Source organism: Melozone crissalis, unplaced genomic scaffold (genome assembly GCF_028551555.1).
Source record: "Melozone crissalis strain CALT ecotype California unplaced genomic scaffold, PUWL_Pcris_2 ptg000068l_1, whole genome shotgun sequence".
NCBI lineage: Eukaryota > Metazoa > Chordata > Aves > Passeriformes > Passerellidae > Melozone > Melozone crissalis.
This window is the reverse complement of record NW_026535846.1, coordinates 3,459,677-3,477,970: the sequence shown is the minus strand read 5'-3', so window position 1 is coordinate 3,477,970 and position 18,294 is coordinate 3,459,677. Positions and strand designations below refer to the sequence as shown.

The 18,294-nt window shown below is 57.7% G+C and overlaps 2 protein-coding genes across 3 annotated transcripts; both read left to right on the top strand.

The window, feature by feature from the left end:
• The first annotated feature begins 954 nt into the window (after positions 1 to 954).
• LOC128945826 (protein eva-1 homolog C-like) lies at positions 955 to 10,796 on the top strand. 2 transcript variants are annotated; one of them, XM_054289701.1, is made up of 8 exons: positions 955 to 1,162; positions 4,162 to 4,361; positions 7,578 to 7,701; positions 7,874 to 8,026; positions 8,185 to 8,328; positions 8,484 to 8,555; positions 8,898 to 8,987; positions 9,685 to 10,796. In XM_054289701.1, the coding sequence occupies exons 1-8, from the start codon at positions 955 to 957 to the stop codon at positions 10,068 to 10,070; spliced, it is 1,377 nt and encodes a 458-aa protein (XP_054145676.1). In that variant the 3' UTR covers positions 10,071 to 10,796. The 2 variants fall into 2 exon arrangements, with proteins under 2 accessions (XP_054145676.1, XP_054145677.1); XM_054289702.1 differs by lacking the exon at positions 8,898 to 8,987 and having other exon boundaries at positions 1,072 to 1,162.
• Positions 10,797 to 13,783: 2,987 nt separating this feature from the next.
• CCNB3 (cyclin B3) lies at positions 13,784 to 18,276 on the top strand. Its single transcript, XM_054289796.1, has 12 exons — positions 13,784 to 13,837; positions 14,426 to 14,544; positions 14,615 to 14,710; positions 14,870 to 14,988; positions 15,479 to 15,581; positions 15,892 to 15,990; positions 16,154 to 16,246; positions 16,501 to 16,638; positions 17,077 to 17,232; positions 17,520 to 17,669; positions 17,827 to 17,957; positions 18,106 to 18,276. Exons 1-12 carry the CDS (start codon positions 13,834 to 13,836, stop codon positions 18,176 to 18,178), a joined length of 1,281 nt encoding a protein of 426 aa, XP_054145771.1. The 5' UTR covers positions 13,784 to 13,833; the 3' UTR covers positions 18,179 to 18,276.
• The last annotated feature ends 18 nt before the right edge of the window (positions 18,277 to 18,294 follow it).

Sequence of the window (18,294 nt, the reverse complement as noted above, 5' to 3'; positions counted from 1 at the left end):
CAAAGATGTTTCCCCTGGTCCTGCTACACAGCCCAGAGTGGTGCTAACACTGGGGGTTGCAAGGGGTGGGAAATTTTTTTCTGCCCCATCAAAACTTTGGGATAATTTGGAACCCTACTCAATGGGACAGGACACTCTGACTCATACTCCCATAATCAAGAGGTATGTCTTGATAGCACTGTGAGTGTCCCCCAGGGCCATGGCATTGCCTCCACCACAAGCTCAACACCCACCACACAGCTCCTGCTGTGCACCCCAGGTGAGGTGTGCCAGCACCCACGGCTGCCACAGCCTCCCCAGCTACCCCTGCCGGGGCAGTGCTGAGCCTCTGAGAGCTGTGATGGCTCCTGGCACTGCCAGCTGCTGCTGTCTCTGCTGATCTCAGCCGGGAGAAGAGCCAGCAGCTCCAGTCCACGGCATTTCCCTCCAGCTGAAGCAGCAAGCAGGGATCTAAGTCCTGCAGGTGTGAGGCACAGTATGACACGGTGCCCTCCTCACAAGGTGCCAGAATGCCCAGTACCTGGCCCAAAGAGACTGGGGGGCAGAAACGTGGCAGCAAAGAGGTCCCTTCCCACATTGTTGGGTGCAGGGTGTTTGTCTTTTCTGCAGCAACAGCCGCCTGGGAGGCAGTTCAAGGAACCTTTCCCTTCCTCACAGAGTGAATGGCCGGACATTTGCCGAGATTGAGATTACAGCACACATTTATCTGGATTTCTGTCTCACCGTGTCTGGCAGAAAACTGGGGGCACTTTGGAAACCTTGTCAAGCCCTGTTCCTGTGCCCAGGGGAAACAGGCGGGAGGGAAGGGGCTGTCAGTTTCTTTGCCAGCACTGGGATGCCAAGGCACGGCTCACCCGTAACAGGGTGCCCTGGGGGAAGTGTTCCTGCGCTGAGAGTGACCCAGCTGTCCCGAGCAGCCTCTGGCCCTGGGCAGCAGGCTAAGGGCGAGTGCCCATGTGCCCGCCGAGCGCCGGGACGGGCCGGGCAGAGAAGCGAGCCATTGTCCCCGCGCAGCGCCAGCCCCGCCCGCCGCCGAGCCCCGGCTGGTGCCAGCGGCCGGGGGGACACGGCGGCCGGGCCATGGCCGGGCTGCTCCGGCCGGCAGTGACCGCCGTCCTCCTCTGCTTTGCCGTGCGGCTGGAGGCCAGCCCGGAGCTGTCCGGTGAGTCAGGGCGAAGGCGGGCGGGAGGGGGATGCTGAGAACTGCGCCGGTAGGATGGGAGAGACAAGCGACAGCACTTGGGTGGGGTAGGGACAAGTGAGGTGTAAACTATGGCAGGCCAGAGTGAGTTTCCCCAAAATGCTAAGGCTTCTTTATCTCCGCACCGGGGCGTTCTCTGAAAACACGCTGCACACATCCCACAGCCCTGGGGTGCGTGAGAGTGGCTCCCCAGCTCTGCTGAGCTCTCTCGGACGGTTTGCAGGCAGAAATTTAAAGAAACAAACATCAAGCCAGTCCCTGAGCTTTGCTGAGCATCCCCTCAGCCACGCTGCTCATGCCCTCGGTGCTGGGCAGTGTGTAGAGCTGAAGGAGCGTTCAGGGCTACCCTGCCAGCCTTCCCTGATCTGAGGAGAGGGAAGAGTTGGGTTGAAGCTGTGTGGTCCCTAGATGGAGCTGGTGGCTGTGCCCCAGCTACAGCACTCATGAGCAGGGGTGCTGCAGGGTCCCCTGCCAGAGGATAAAGCATGGGGCAGAAGCTCTCCCCAGGGCTGTGCCGGTGAACCTTATAGGTGTAGACAAGGCAGAAATTTGGGCTCCCTTCTGTCCCAGCTCTTTGAACAGTCAGGACAGGTGCAGGCAAGCTGGGCACCAGGCATTCCCCAGGGATCATCTGAAAACAGCCATGCACGCCTTCCGTCTCCTCAGCCGAGCCCAGGTGGGTGCAGGGCTGATGCTGCAGCGTGGGCTGTGGTGAGGAGGATGTGATTTCATCGGGGCAGAGCTAACGGCACAACCACAGCACCGGAGATTGAGTCAGCTGTACTGGCAGGAATCACTCACAAAGTCTGCCTACAGCCTCCTTGACATGGCTCCACCCAAAAACCATCTTCACAACTGCTCACTGACCCAAAAGAGTGTGATGGAGAAACCTCTGCACCCATGGCAATGTTTGAGCCTCAGTTTTAAAATACAAACCACTGGTGCCTGCAGCTGGCATGACAGCAGAATAGGGTGGCTGCCTCAAGGCTGGATTTGGGGAAACCCATTTCTTCTCATATTTCTCCCCAGACTTCCCTGCCATCCCTAGGATTTGTCTGAGCCCTCTGCATCCAAGGCTGCCCAGCAGTGGGGAGTTTAGGCAGCCCTACATCCAGCAGTGTTGGGTATAGGCAGGCAGGTTTGGAGTCAGTGCTAGGCAGAGGTCAAGGCCAGGGTGGCTCTGAAACCTTCAGGAGCATCTGACTGCTGCCAGGTGTGGGGCTGGTGCTGCAAGTGTGGGACTGCTGCAGGGGATGCAGAGGAAGGGGATGGGGGCTGGCAGCCTGGGCAGGGTCCTGTGCCCCTCACAGGCCCCAGCATCCAGTGATATGGGGCAACCAGAGGAGAGGGATAGGACAGTTTGTCCTGTCCCCTCTTCATGAGCTCTGCACTCCAAGGGTCTGATCCAGCTCTGTGCCATTCAAAGAGCATCTTTGCATCTGGAGCTTTGACCTGGCTAGAGCACCTTGTCTACTGCCATGTACCCTCCTGTACTTCTCCTTTCCTCTTTCCTCCATCATGCAGAGAAGCAATTGAGAGCTTGCTTCTGGGATGCTGTGGCCACCCACTTGCTCATGCCAGCTTGTGAGGGATAATGCCAAGGGAGAGATTCACTCCAGGCTGGAGGCAGCTCCCAGCTGCACCCGCTGACATCCCAGGGAGGGATGCTGACTGCAGATGCTGAAGGGTTAGTGGCAGCACTGAAGGTGAAAGGGGCCCTTTGTGCTGCTGAGCCTGGCACCAGTTTGCGGGGGGGGGGGGGGGGTGCTCCCACCTTCTTGTCTTGGTTTGGAGGAGTTTGACACACTGGGGGCTGGGGGACAGCGTGCATGTCCTGCCCTAGGCCCCAGCACTGGCCTGGGGCTCAGCTGCAAGTTCCTCCAAAGACTCCAGAGCTGGGGTCTGGGGTCTGTGATCTGCTCAGCAGCCCCATGTTGCCCTGCTGCAGTCTCCCAAGCCTCAAAATAATGCTTCCCCTTTGGTTATGATGCTTCCTCTTTCATTTTGTTTTATTCAAAGATGCAAAGTGCTTCATTCAGGGCCTACACATCACATTTTGTCAGCTTTTCTTGTTTCCTCAGTCTTCTCCAGCAACTGGTGTCTGCTCAGAGCACCTGGCAGCTTGAAAAGCTCTTACTAAAACAGACTCCTTGCCCATCCAGTACAGCCAATGCTAACCGGAGCCAATGCTGCATGTTAAGCCCTTGGAGAGACTGCACAGGACAGTCCCACTTTGTTGTCCCCTGTAGGGAAAACAACAGGTGCAGTAGTTTGGGACATGAACTAGGCAGGATTGAAAGGAAGAAGCATTCTGTGATGGGAATTCAAGGAGGGAAGGGCCAGTTCCCATTGAAAGGGTTGTGGGCCAGGAATGGTTTGCAGCAACACACTTCAGCAGAGACCTGAGGTCAGCTGGGCTCAAGTGATGACTCTGTGGCTCACACTCATCCATACTGACCCAGCCAGCTGTGGGAGCTTGCAGCAGCCCCTGGACCCTTCTCTCATCTGGCTCATGGCTCAGCTTGTGACAGACTTGTGACAGAGAGCATCCTCCTCACCCTGACTCCAGGGATCATCACTGGGGGACCATCTCTGGCTCACTCTTGTTCTCTCCTCACCATGGCCCCATAACAAGCCTAATTTTCCCTAAACACTTGACAACTCCTTACAGGATTTCTCCATCTTCTCTGACTTGCTGTACTGCCTCCATCTTTCCTTTCCTGTTGCTAACCAGCCCAGCTATTCTGTGCTGCTTTCCAGGCTCCTGGCAGCAATGCTGTATGCAAGGTTTGCTGCAAGCCCATCTTCTCTGCTGCTGTTCTTCTCTGATCTTGTTCACTCCATAAGTGCCTCATCTCAAGATATACTAACTGCCACCAGCACTTGGGTGCCCAAGTGCCACCACTGCTGTGGCGCTGGTGTCTCCTCTGGACAATGCCACCCCTGCTTTCCCCTTCCAGGGTACCTGCGCAAGGTGCTGAGGAACCACACTGCCCACACCTGTGATGGAGAGCAGCTCCTCATCGTCTGCCCTCGCAAAACCACCATCAGCATCCTCGGGGCTTTCTATGGGCGCCGAGTGCCCAGCACCAACCTCTGCCCCAGCCCCGGCAACGCCTCCCAGGAGAGCACCGAGTGCACGTCTGCCACCGCCCACCTGGTGAGGGAGGGATCCCGGGGCCAGGCTGCACAGCCCTCTGTTTCCACATCACTCAGCTGCCTGCTTGGGCTGGGGGGCTGCAGGCAATGCAGCCTCACCATGCCCTCAGGAGGTTTTCATCAGCATCAGGATTATAGAATAATGGAATCAAAGAATCACAAACACTTCTTGGACTCTGTTAGGTTTGGTGCTGAGACCACTTCTCTGGGCAGCCTGTTCCCAGCCACCCTCTGTGAGAGGAACCTTTTGCTGACATCCAGCCTAAACCTGCTCTCACACAACCTCAGCCCGTTCCCTCGGGTCTTGTCACTGGTCACCACAGAGGAAAGATCAGTACTTGCTCCTTCTCTTCCCTTCATGAGGAAGTTGTAGATTGAAATGAGGACCCCCTCAAGACTCCTCCAGGCTGAACAGGCCAAGTATCTTCAGCCAGTCCTCATAAGGCTTCCCCTCAAGGCCCTTCACAGTATTTGTTGCCCTCCTTTGGATGGTATCTAATAGTTTAATATCTTCCTTATATTATGGCGACCAAAGCTACACACAATATTCAAAGTGAGTCTGCCCCATGCAGAGCAGACATGTACAATCCCCTCCCTGGCCCGGCTGAGCCTGATGCCCCCCCAGGACAAGGGTGGCCCTCCTGGCTGCTAGGGCACTGCTGACTATATTGAGGTTGTGGTTGACCAGGACCCGCAGCACACACCCAGTCCATACACCCAGGATTGCCCCTTCCCAGGTGCAGAATCCACCACTTTCCCTTGTTGAATTTCCTGTGGTTGGTGATTGCACAGTCCTCTAATCTCTTGAGGTCTCTCTATGGGACCTCCTGCCTTCAAGGGAGTCAGCAGTTCCTCTCAGTTTTGTATCATCTGTCATTCACTGTGGGGCCCTTTTCCTAGACCATTTTTGGAAGTTAAGGGTGAAAGAGATGTTCTGCCATGCGTTCCAGAGTAGAGCCTGGCACAGGAGGCACTGCTGTGTCCTGAGATGGCTTTTGGAGCAATCCCACAGGAAGCAGCAGGCTCAGAGAATGCCCTGGAATCTGGGGCTGGCCTCTGGGAGAGGGGCAGTGCCGTAGCCAGGCTGTTGGGTTCATGAAATGAGACAGGACCCCCTGAGATGCTGCACTCACCCCTGTGGATTGGCACAGACAGTAGGCAGCTGCCAGAAGCAGCTCTCATCTGTGCTGGCAGGTCCCAGGGACTGGATTAGTGAAGCAGACCAAAGGGCTGCCAGTTTGATGGCAGCAGTTGGTGCAGGGAAAGGGTAGGAAAGCAGAGGCTGACCGAAGAAAAGAGATGAAACATCCCCAAAGCTAATGCCAACGTCCCTCGATGGGGACATCATTTCATATGCTGCTTTTCTAAGACCCTGCTCCAGCTCCTTGCTAGGGCTGGGGCAAACCTGCTGCAAAGCCAGTGACTGCAGCTGCCTACAAGGAAAGGGAAAGAGCCAGTGCCCTACTTAGGAGCTCACAGGGCTTTCCTGCTTGGTCCTGCTCCAACCATACATCCCCTTCTGGGATTCTGCATGTTCCAGGAGCTCAGCAAGTACCAAGCCAGATCATGCTGGCACAGCACCAGGCTGGTCCTATGAGCCATCCTGCAAACACAGGTCAGGATCCCCCTCTCTGCAGGATGGAGAGTATGGCCTGGCAGAGGTGCTTGGAAACCGAAGGGCAGGTCTGAGAGCAGGTCTGTATAGCTCAGGTTTATACTGGGTAAAGGTGGGGTGGCCATGCTGGCACAGGGCTGGAATACATGCTGCTGCTTAAGGAGCAGGGATGTCTGGAGCAGAGAGCAAAGAGAGCAAAGCTGCGGCCAAAGCTCAGCTCTGTTTAGGCAGCAACTGGGAACAGAGATTGCCTGTGTTTCCTTAGTGAATTTCCGTTCTGGCAGGCAGTGAAGACCAAGCGGAGGCTCAGTCCTGAGCTGGGCGGGAGGGACAGGGACAGAGGAGGATAACGAGAGATGAGAAGACGCTCCGTTGTGGGCGCTGGAATCCCCGGGCCTGAGTCACGAAGCGGCAGCAAGGGAATAAACCCCTCCCTTCTGCCGGCAGCCTCTGCTCCGCTACGGAGCCACTGCTGTGGGACTTGTGGGGACAAAGAGGGGAAGCGGAGGGGCAGGGAGTCCCGCAGCCACCCAAGGCCGGGCTACGCAGGGGCTCCCGGCAGAGCCCAGAGCCGGCCTCGGCCGCTCGCGGGCCGGCCCCGTGCGCGGGAGGGGAGAGGGGCCGCGGCCGCCTCGGGCACGGGCGGGGCCCGCCCGGCCCGTGGCTGAACGCTCGTCCCCACCTTGTGGCCGCGCGGGGACATTGCACGGACCGCGGGGACATTGCGGGCCCAGGGAGCCGCGACAGCGCGCGCCGGCAGGGGTGTTAGAGACGCGCGGTCCGGTACAGCCTGGGACGGGACGGCATGGCATGGCATGGCATGGCATGGCACGGCACGGCATGGCATGGCACGGCACGGCATGGGCATGGCACGGCACGGCATGGCATGGCACGGCATGGCATGGCATGGCATGGCATGGCATGGCATGACATGGCATGGCACGGCACGGCACGGCATGGTATGGCACGGCACAGCACGGTACGGAACGGTACGGTACGGTACAGAATGGTATGGTATGGTATGGTACGGTATGGTATGGTACGGTACGATACGGTACGGTACGGTACGGTACGGTACGATACGGTACGGTACGGTACGGTACGGTACAGTATGGTATGGTATGGTACGGTATACTACAGTACGGTATGGTATGGTATGGTACAGTATGGTACAGTATGGTACGGCATGGTATGGTATGGTACAGTACAGTACGGTATGGTACGGTAGAGTATGGTACAGCATGGTATGGTACAGTACGGTACAGTATGGTACAGCATGGTATGGTATGGTACAGTACGGTACAGTGTGGTACGGTACAGTATGGTACGGCATGGTATGGTACGCTATGTTACTGGGATGCCAGCACAGGTAGTAACAGCTGTGTAGGACACACAGGTCAGTGGGTGCAGGAGGGGAACTGCTTCAGGAACAGGCACTGGAACTGGGATGTCTGCATCAGGGGTGGGCAGGAGCAGCTCTGGGACACTTCTGTAGGGTGAGAGGCCACTTCCCTGAGCATGGTGATGGAACTGATGCACAGGATGTGAGAACAGCCTCAGGACTTCTCACCCAACTCACACCTGTTCCACTCTGCTCTCCAGAAGCTGCTGGCTGAGTGCCAGGACCAGCAGTGGTGCCAGTTCTCAGTGCACAGCCAGGTCTTTGGGCCAGACCCATGCCCTGGGACACACAAGTATCTCATCGCTTCCTACAAGTGCCGGCCAGGTGAGGTGGAGCACGGTCTGGGCATGGACTCTCCCTGACCTCAGCTGCTCAGAAAGGGGCAGGGAGGAGAGCATGGCTGCTCCTGTACCTCGCAGCCCTATTTCAACCCTTCCCTTGGCCTAAGAGAGGTGATTCAGGATGCATCAGGGCACTCAGTGATGTCACTCCCTAGGGAACCATCGGGTCAAGACCGTGTGCGAGAATGACAAGCTCAGGCTGCAGTGTCGACCAAAATCCATCCTGGCCATTTATTCTGCAAGTTATGGAAGATTCCTGCGGGGCAAACCAGAATGTGATGTCTTGAACACTGGAGAACCCCATATAGGTATGCCAGAATGGTTTGAGACAGAAATGGGGCAGGAGTTGTGCAGAGTGTGGCACAAGTCCACCACTGTACCTTTGTCCCTTGGCCTCTGCTGGCTGATGCCCAGCAGGGAGGGGCAAGCAGCTCTGCCCATGGGTCCATGCCTCCTGTCTCTGCAGAGTGTGTGGCTCCAGATGCTCTGTGCAGGGTCTCCAAGAAGTGCCACCGCAAGGGGAACTGCACTGTGGCTGCTGACAAGGCCACCTTCGGAGACCCGTGCCTCCCTGGCATGAAGAAGCAGCTGCGAGTCTCTTACACCTGTGGTGAGAGCTCCCCACAGAGCCAGGGGCACAGGGGCCACTGGTGGAGTGTCTCTGCCCACCCCATGCCAGGCAGGCAGGGGTATGGGACCCCCAGGGAAGCAGGGACGGCAGGGGAGGAGCAGGGTGGTGATGCTTGGTGTGTGCTCTCCTTGCAGTGCCCAAGCAGCTGCTGGAGGAGGTGGGCCCTGACACCTCGGACCCTTTCCTGCTCTCGGACTACATACACGGTAATGTGGGGGGAGGAAGGTTACACCACAGGCAGTGTGGCACCATGTCTGTTCTGGGGTGAACCAGCCCTTCCATGGTTTGTCTGCATCCCTGGTACCAGCCTAGCATCCCTGTCCCATGGTGGAAACCATCCCTTGGTCAGTGCCCATTCTGAGGGGATGGAGGTGGCATCTGCTGGGAGCAGGGGAGAGGAAGACACACAGGGTCATCCCTGTGGACAGCAGACACTTGTGCAGGAAGGATGGAGTGTGGTATGGGGAAGGACAGGCAGGAGCAGGCGCCCGGGACACGGGGCACTGAGAGCACCTCGTGCCTGAGCCTGCACCCCCTTGTCACTGCAGGTGGCTGGTACAAAGGGCCCAGGTTCTCCAGGCTCCAGGAAGACCGCATGATTTTTTCTAGCTCTCTGGCAGCTTTTGCTCACCTTTGGGGTATGTGCCCTCCCTGGGTCTCATGCAGCACCTGGGGAAATAGGACAGGCTGGGGGGGTGGCTGACATCACGGATGGCCCCAGCTCAACCCAGGGCTCATCTCAGAGGCAGCCAGACCCCAAACCTCTCCAGCAGGGCCAACAGGCACACAAAGGAGCAGGGCACCAAGCACCCATGCTGGGTTTGGGGTGGACAGGTAGGGTGGGAGCTCAGAGGCGGAACGAGCCTCAAAGACCCACAGCATCAAGAGTCACGGTGTGGCTACAGTCCTGCCTGTGGACCTTCCTTTTCCAACAGGCCACATTACCCAGTGGGTCTTTTCCTTCCTGCCCTGTCTGCAGGCCCTGATGGAGACCACCTCTCTGCAGGCAAAAAATTTCCCTTGCCAGAGGAAGTTACTCATTTAAACCCACAAGGGATTATTCTTTCCCCTGCTCTGCCTACCCCACATCCCAGTGGAGGTTTCCTTTGGGGAAAGGCCCATTTCAAGACTGGTGGATGCTGATGAGGGTCTAGGTGACACTGCCATGATCGCTGGGGCAGGGTCTGTCCTATCTCTGCAGCCTGGGTGGTGAGGGCATCCCTGCTCCCCTCCTCTTACCCCCGTATGCCTGGCAGAGGGGCTTTGCAGGCACTGATACCCCACAGACTGCAGAGCAGTTTGTACCCCGGTGTCTTTCTTTCCTTTTCCCTTCAGGTGTCCCAGAGAAAGTTGCCCTCTACTTTCTTTGTGGAGTCTCAGGAGGCCTCATGCTGCTGCTGTGCATCATCAGCCCCAAAACAACCTTCCTCCAGGAGGTGGGGGAGGCTCTCAAAGACCCAGAGCTGGGCAGCAGCTCAGAGCTGGGCAGGACCAAGCTGCGGGATGAGCAGGACGAAGACATCCCTGATGACAGCTCCTCAGACTCCTCCTTCCGCCGCCTGACCCGCACCTACCGGGCCACTGACAGCATCTTCGGCCCCGAGCTGACGGCAGCGATGGAGGGAGCAGTGGAGCACCAGGGCCACAGTGGGGAGGAGATCTGGATGCCCAAGGAGTCGAGCCCATATGCCATACACAAGATCAAATCAGCCACCAAATAAGAACTGAAAGAAAATGGCTGGAGGGCAGCAGAGGGGTGCAGGCTCCGTGGGATCCAACATCAGAGAGACATAAGAGTTTGGGCTCCTTGGGGTGACTGGACATCCTGAGCAGCAGTAGGGTCATGGCAGCTCCAGTGTGTCCATCAATCTACTGCTCCACCAGCTGAGGGTGACATGCAGACTCTCAGTGTGATGAGGGGCTGTTCTGTGGGCCATGGGCTCCTTTGCCACAGATGCCACTAACCCTCACCTAACCTCCCTGTTCTCAGCTTGCATTGTCTGGCTCTAGAGTTTAACCCTGATCAGCTGTGCCAAGCCTATCCTGAGCCCTTTGAAGCTGCTTGCTCCTATTTCTCCTTGGGTACTGGCTTCCACTCCTGGTGCTGCAAACACACCCTGCACTTAGGCACTGTGTCAGCAGCAGAGAGGCAGGAATGGCCAGGACATAGGAAGAGGCAGGTGGAGTGGGTGTGCAAGCACAGCAGGCATCGCCAGCACAGCCCCACCGGGGTGCATGCCATGCAGCCCTCTGTGCCAAGGGAGCTGCTCCCCAGGCTGGGGCCATTGGCAGCTCAGCATAACCACAGGCTCTCACCTACCTGCAGGCATTCAGGAGCTCTGTCATCCCCTGTTGCTCTGTGCTTTCCTCTCTATTTTCCCCAGTGGCAGGAGACCCCAAGTTTTAACTTGCTGTGTTTTTTTCCAGTGAATAAATGCAACAGCTCTTAGGCACAATATCCCTCCCTGACCTTGGTCATTAGTAATGAAAAGGGGAAAAAGAACAAGGCAAAGTTCAGCCCTCCCTGTGCAGAGAAGTACCTTGCCTCCCATCAGCACTTCTGGCACTAGGCCATGGAAGGCAACAAGCTGGGCCTGTTTTACCACAGGACAGAATAAGGGGAAGGGAAAGGGGAAAAGCAGTCCCTCTGGGACCCAGGAATGATGCTTCCCTGTCCTCGCTGCTCTTCCTCAGCCTGGGGCTTCCTCTCTGGTAAGCAATCCTGGAGCAAAGCTCCCCAGACACCGCGCAGAGGGGCTTATCAGCAGTCCTGCGGTGCCAGGAAGCCGTGCTGGGGCTGGGGTCTGCTCCAACTCGAAAAGGCAGCACAGGCTCTTTTAGTGCTGTGGGAAGAGTCTGGATGGAAGCAGAAACCCAGCTTTCCTCACGAAAGGGACATGCCAGGCACAAATGCTCTTGAGTCAGCACACAGCAGGAGTCTAGCGAGAGGAGCCAAGGACCTGCATGCTCCCTGATTTGGGGGTTTGCTGGGGGAATGTCGGAGCCCAAGCAGAGCTTGTGGAGGTGTCACCTCCAGCTGCCCCCCAGCATCCATAGATTGTGAGCAGGACTGAGAACACAGCCTTGCCTCAATACTTGGACAGCTGGCACAGCTCCTGCTGCACACCCATGGCTTCACCTTGGCACTTCTTGCTCTCCTCATCTTTTCCCCACACGCCCCACGTCCAGGGGCAATTTCAGCTTTCATGGTGGGAGTCATACCCCTGAAGCAGGGATGGGATTCCCAAGAGCTTTGCCAGGAGCACCAGCATGGCAGTGCTTTGGAGACTGGAAAAGCCTGCTTCCCAGGGCCAAGCCTGGGCAGGATAGGCAGATGTGAACCTGTCCCAAAGCAGGCAGCTCATCCCAGCCTCCACAGGGCTGTGGGCAGACTTGGAGGGGAGTTTTGGCTGAGGATCTTATCCCACAGGATAACCATTGGCAGTGGGATGTGTCCTGGCTCTGCCTGGCTAGTATGCACCCAGTCTGTATTTCTGACTGGGCTATGCACTGCCTTAACATGCACAGGGAAAGGCAGGCTACTGGATCCCACAGGATCCCAAACCAACAGCAAGCAGGCCCCAGGGAGCCCCCAGGCCAAAGAGAGAAGCAGTAACACAGGGGGAGCTGGGTCTGGAGAGGACAAATGGCCAAGGAGGGAACAAGGTGGGCTGGGGCTGCAGCAACTCTGACCAGTTTTGGGGACTGAAGGGACCCAAGATGTGTGGGACCCAGGTTTAAACTTCCACTTAACCTGTGAGCAGAATTCTGCTCCTGGCTGTCCATGATCCAGGTCTTTCTGCTGGAGATGTGTCAGAGCTGCCTGCATGCAGCCAAGCTGTGTGCCTGATCCTGCCCACGTAGCCCTTGGGCAGCAGGTTTAAATCCCCCCAGATGCTGTATTTCCCTAGCCAGGGGTTCATCAGCTGCACCCACAACAGCAGCACGTGAGTGGGCAATTATCTGAAAGGATTTTCTTTGGTTAAACATAGGAATTTGAAAGGTTTTTCTGGGAATCGGGTGGCCGAGGGAAGCTCTCCTCTGCTGCAGTGCTGTGCTCTGCTGAGTTCACCTCAGCGGGGGCTTCACTTGTGCCAGAGCTCAGTGTAGTGCTAAAGCCCCCAGGAGCTACTGAGGGCACAGGACCACTGCATGGTGGTGGCATGAAAGCAAAGAACTGTGCTGGAAACTCACAAAGGAGCAGAGTGATACACTGAGCATCAAGGATACAAACATGGATCATGTGTCTCACACATGAAAAGTGGGTGGCTTTTCCAAGACTAGTTTATCAAGGAACAAAGCAAGCTGTGGGTGTGAGTGACAGTCTCCTGCATTCCTTTCCTGAGACATTAAATTGACTCCAAGCCAACTGACAGCCTGAGCAAGCCTTTTCCGAGCTCTCCCTGCCCGGCAGCCAGCTGCATGGCACGGCTCTCCCCAGGAACTGCAATGCCTCAGGGCCGGTCCTTGATACAGGTACGGTGCTCTTACCCTCAGCAGATGTTCAATGAGCGGCCGGTATCTCGTACAAGCCCGTAGCGCAGTGACTCTGGCGTGTGCCTTGGTAACTCTGACCCTGTCGCTGCGGATGACGGGGCAGTCCCAGCGAGCCTCACCCTGAACTTGGTCAGTCATGCCTGCACGACACCACATGAACGCCGCTCCTGTGCTACCTCAGACAGTGAAAGTAGGGTTAGACTAGACATAAGAAAAATACCTTCCCTGTGAGAAGTGAGGGTGGGCAGGCCCTGGCACAGGGTGCCCAGAGCAGCTGTGGCTGCCCCTGGGTCCCTGGCAGTGTCCAAAGCCAGGCTGGACGGGGAGCACCCTGAGCTCGTCTAAAGTGTCCCTGCCCATGGCAGGGGGTGGAACGGGTTGAGCTTAAGCTTAAGGGACAGTTTGGTCCCTTCCCACCCAAACTGTTCTGTGATTATCCGAGCGATCCGAGCCCTCTGTTCCCGATGCTGGGTTAGGAAGGTGCACGGCCTGGGGGGGACCCTGTCCCCCAAAACACCCTGTCCCCCAGCCCGGTGGGAAAGGGCAGCCCCCGAGGCCTCGGACCCACGGCTGCGGACGGGGGCGGTGGACGCAGTGGAGCCAGCCGCCCGCGGAGGCCGCTCCACCCGCCCCGAAGGACGGCAAGGCCGGGGCCGCTCCTCGGCCGCCCCCACTCTGCGGCCCGGCCGCCACGACGGCCCCGCAGAACGGATTTAAACGGCGCCCGCTCCCACCAATCGCTGCCCGCCCGGCTCGGCGCTCGCCCCGCCCCTGCCGCATGCTCGCCTTTCCATTGGTCATCGGCGTTGAATTTTAAACCCTGCCGCCCTGCCCCTTAGCAACTGCATCCCTCTGAGCCCGCCGATTGGCCGCCGCCTGGCATCGCCTCGCACTGATTGGGCGAGGCTCGGCCAGTGCTGGCCGGCCGCTACCGAACTGCTACTTTCAAAAGCGCCGGGGCCGGAGGTGCGGCACAGCGCACCGGGCATGGGTGAGTGGGGAGGAGACATCCCGGGCATGGGTGACTGGGGGGATCCCCCCCGGCTGCGGGAGAGTGGGCAGCGCTGGTGCCCGTAGTTGATGGCAGGCGTGGGGACCCTGGAGAATGCAAGGGAGTAAGGGTTTCCAAGATCCCCGGCTTCCCTGGGAATTCCGGGGCATGCAGGAGAGAGGGGAACTTTGGGACTCCCGACTCCCCCAGGGGATCCTGAGGGTTGTGGGAGAGTGGGGATCTCCAAGACCTCCAGCTCTCCGAGGAAGTGCAAGCCCTTGCATCCTTCTCTGAGATGCAGGAATCTGGGAATTGCCTGTCCCCCCTGCCATCTCACCCAGCAGAGTGCTTTTGGTGGTGGTCTTTGGGGTCTGTGTCCCTTCTTCCCTGGGAGCACCTCTAGCCAGATTTGTCCCGAGCCTGGGCTTGTCTTGGGGCTCCACCCACCTGCCGTGCTCAGGAAAGGGGTCAGTACTGATGTGCTAACCCCCAGGAGGGATAAACCTCCCCCTGTGCTGCCCCAAGCTAGGAGGGTGTCCCTGGAGGCAGGTGGGCAGTAGCCTCCATCACATCATGCTTTGCCCCCAGCTTGCTCACAGAGACCGAGGGAAAGGATGCCATTGCCACGCAATGCCAAGGTGCTGAGCACCAAGCAGTCCCGAGCAGGCAAGGCAGGGCCTGCTGCAGAGAACGTCAATCCTGAGAAGGTGAGCACGGAGCCAAGCGAGGGCTGTAGGGGGGGCTCCTGTGGGGCAGCTGACCACCACCTTCTAACAGCCTCTACTGCAGGAGGAGAGCTGTCATGCCAAGCGGTCTTCGTCCTCACCCCAGGGCGGGCCCAAGAAGAGATCAGCGTTTGGAGACATCACCAATGTGAGTGCTTCTGTGAGGGTGGGGGCTCTGGTACCCCCTGTGAGCTCCCCATGGTGGGGGGCATGCCCCATGCCCATTAGGAAGAGGAGAGGTCTCCCTGCAGGGCATACCTTGCTTTCTGCTGTGCAGCCCCTGAGTGCCCCTGTTCTGACCAAACAGGCTCGCAAGAACCAGGTGGTGGCAGGAAAGAAGGAGTCTGCGAAGGTTGCTCCACCCAAGGCGCAGAAGGCACATAATACCTTGGGGGTGGCCAAGAACAATGAGATCAACCTAAAAAAGTGAGTAGCTGGGGGCAGGGGTTTGCTGCAAACTTATCCCATGGGGACAGGTAGTAGGGGCTTCCCTTGGGTGATGGAAGCTGAGCCAGATGCAGGAGGGAACTAGTAGATCTTCTATAAATGGCATCAGGTTGTGGCAGGAGAGGGTTAGGTTGGATATTAGAAAAAATTTCTTCCCCAGAAGGGCTGTCCAGGCCTGGCACAGGCTGCCCAGGACAGTTGTAGAGTCACCTTCCATGGAAGGATTTAAAAGTCATGTGGATGTGGCCCTTGGGACATGGTTTAGTGGTGGGCATGGCAGTGCTGGGGGAACTGTTGTCCTCAGTATCTTTAAAGGTCATTTCCACCCTAAGGGGTTGTAGGAGTCTATGAGGATATTTCAGGGGTGGTTTTGCCCCTTCCTGAAGCAGCAAGTGTCTCTGGAAGGCCTCTTTTCAGCCAAGAAATTTGGTGTTCTCCCAGCCATGATTTATGCTCTTCTCCTTCCCAGGTCAATGAAGAAAACTCCCCCAGCAGCTCCTGCAGAGCCCACAGTGGATCCTGTGCCAGAGAAGGCGGTGTCTGTACAGGAACCGAAGCCCCCTGAGCAGAGGGTAGGGACCCTGGGCTGCAGCATTGCCCCAGGCCCATCACAGCACCGCTCTGTGGCTGCCACCAGTGGTGCTCAGGCACCAGGCAGTGCTCTGAGCCTTGGAGAGACTTCAGCCAGGGTGATGGAAAGCTGGGGAGGGGAGGGCAAAGTGCACCACCATCTTGCTTCAAGAATCATCCCCTGGGAAAGAGTGGGGCAGGGAGTGCAGGGTGATGAAGGCAGGTGGAAAAGGGGTGTGCAGAGGAGCAGCAGCCTTGCCCCAACAAGCTGACTGGCACTCCCCCTTACTGCTGCCTCTTCCATACCAGCAGGTGCCAGCAGTGGAGGACATTGACAAGGAGCAGCTGGGTGACCCCTACGCCAATGCAGAGTATGCCAAGGAGATCTTTGAATACATGCGGGAAAGAGAGGTGGGTGATGCCTGTCCAGGGGGTGACAGCCCTGGCCAGGGAAGGAGTGACTGCAGGCAGGGCCACTGACTGCCCAGAGGCTCTGACCACTGCACAGGGTGAGAAGGGGCTTGTTTGAAGGTGGAGATGTTTGCCCCGTCCCTGACAGCTGGCTCTTTGGCAGGAAAAATTCATGCTTCCTGACTACATGGAGAAGCAGACAGACATCAGTGGGGACATGCGTGCTATCCTTGTGGACTGGATGGTGGAGGTGCAGGTGAGAGGGCACAGCTTTCTGCAGAGCAGCCCATGTGCTGCCTTTGGCATGTGTGACCTCTGTGCTAGCGGAGGCTCCTGCAAGCATTCCCAGTGTGGAGCTGATCCTCCTTCTGTGTGGGCTAGGGATGAACCTACATCCCTCCCTCTGAGCCTGGCCATAGGTAGCCCTGGCCTCTGTGAGGCCTGGAAGGGGCTGGCCAGGCCTAACTTCTGTCTGACACTCTGTTCTGACCCCCACTCTCATTCTTGAAGGAGAACTTTGAGCTGAACCATGAGACACTGTACCTGGCTGTGAAGCTAGTAGACCACTACCTGGTGGAGGTGGTGAGCATGAGAGAGAAGCTGCAGCTCATCGGCTCCACTGCCATCCTCATTGCCTCCAAATTTGAGGTGACTCTTTGTATGCTCTCCTGGGGTGCAGACTCAGAGGGGCTGTGCCTCTATGGTCCCTGGAGGGGGTTTAGGGAAGGCCAGGTTACTGCCCTGAGAGCTGCCAGGGTGGCATGTCTGTCATGTTCCTCCTTCCTGTCCCAAGGGCTGCAAATACAGTCATGATGGGCTGAAACCTGTGTCCTGGTGTCCCTGGAAAGCCAGCTTCTCTCTGCTCTGCATAGACCATCAGGACACCCTAGTTTACTTAATGCAGGCATGGAGCTCCAGCCAAGGGCTGGAGGAGTATGGACATGACAAAAGTCCCACAGGGTGTTAACAGTCCTTGCTGAGTCCAGCAGCACGTGAACACTCACAGGGCCTGCGGGGTGGCTGGGATCTCCCGAGTGAGGCCAGGATGAGCTCCCATTGGGGTGCTGAGCAGTTGTGCCCCTACAGGAGCGGTGCCCACCATGTGTGGATGACTTCCTCTATATCTGTGATGATGCCTACAAGCGAGAGGAGCTTATTGCTATGGAGATGAGCATCCTCAGCACCCTCAAGTTCGACATCAACATCCCCATCCCCTACCGCTTCCTGCGGCGCTTTGCCAAGGTGAGTGCATTCAGAGGATGGGCTGGGTGTCCCCAGGCACCCCTTCTGTTGGCTCCAGGGGACAGTGACTCACATCACTGGGGCTTCAGGCTCCCAGCTGGCAGCAAGGAAACTTCATCCAGGTCCCCTCAAAAGGGTTCAGGGTGTGAGGATGGTGGTCTGTGACAGGCTGGCTGTGTGTAATCCCCGACCTGTGCCCCAGAGGCTGCATTCTAGATCCTAGAAAGGCTGGGAAGGGGAGCAGCATTGCTCAAAAGGCTGAGCCTTTCCCTGCCCTCCGGCTGCAGTGTGCCCGTGCCACCATGGAGACGCTGACGCTGGCCCGCTTCCTCTGCGAGATGACCCTGCAGGAGTACGACTATGCCCGCGAGAGCCCCTCCAAGCTGGCTGCCAGCTGCCTGCTGCTGGCCCTTACCATGAAGAACCTTGGGGGCTGGGTGAGTACTGTCCCTGCCGGGGCACCCTGGGAGGCACTGCAATGGAAAGTGAGGGGGTGATGCACTAGGGCTATGGTCAGATCTGGATGCTGATCAGGGATGATGATGACTGTCCTGTCATTGAGGACACAGCTTAGCCCCTGCTGTCCCCTTGCAGACCCCTACACTGGAGTACTACAGTGGGTACAGTGCCCAGGACCTGCACCCCCTGGTGAAGAGGCTGAATTTCCTGCTCACATACCAGCCCCGTGACAAGCTGAATGCTGTGCGCAGCAAGTACTCACATAGGTGAGAGTCATGGGGCTCTGTCTCAGGCCTGTCCCTGCTGCAGGGAGTGGCACCACCGGCGTGCCCCCTGGGCCTCTGCAGGGATCTGGGAGTGCTGGTGGATGGGTGTGGGCTGTGCTGGAGCTCTAAGCCAATGTGTTCCTTCCAGGGTCTTCTTTGAGGTTGCCAAAGTCACCCCCATGGACATGCTCAAGCTCGAGGAGACACTCACTAGCTCCTAGCCCTACTCTGTGAATAAGCCTGTAAATAATGGGGTACACTCAAGCAGGGTGGTACCATGTACATAAGTAATAGTAATTTTAACTGAGGAAGAGGCGGGAGGGGGGAAAAAAAGTCA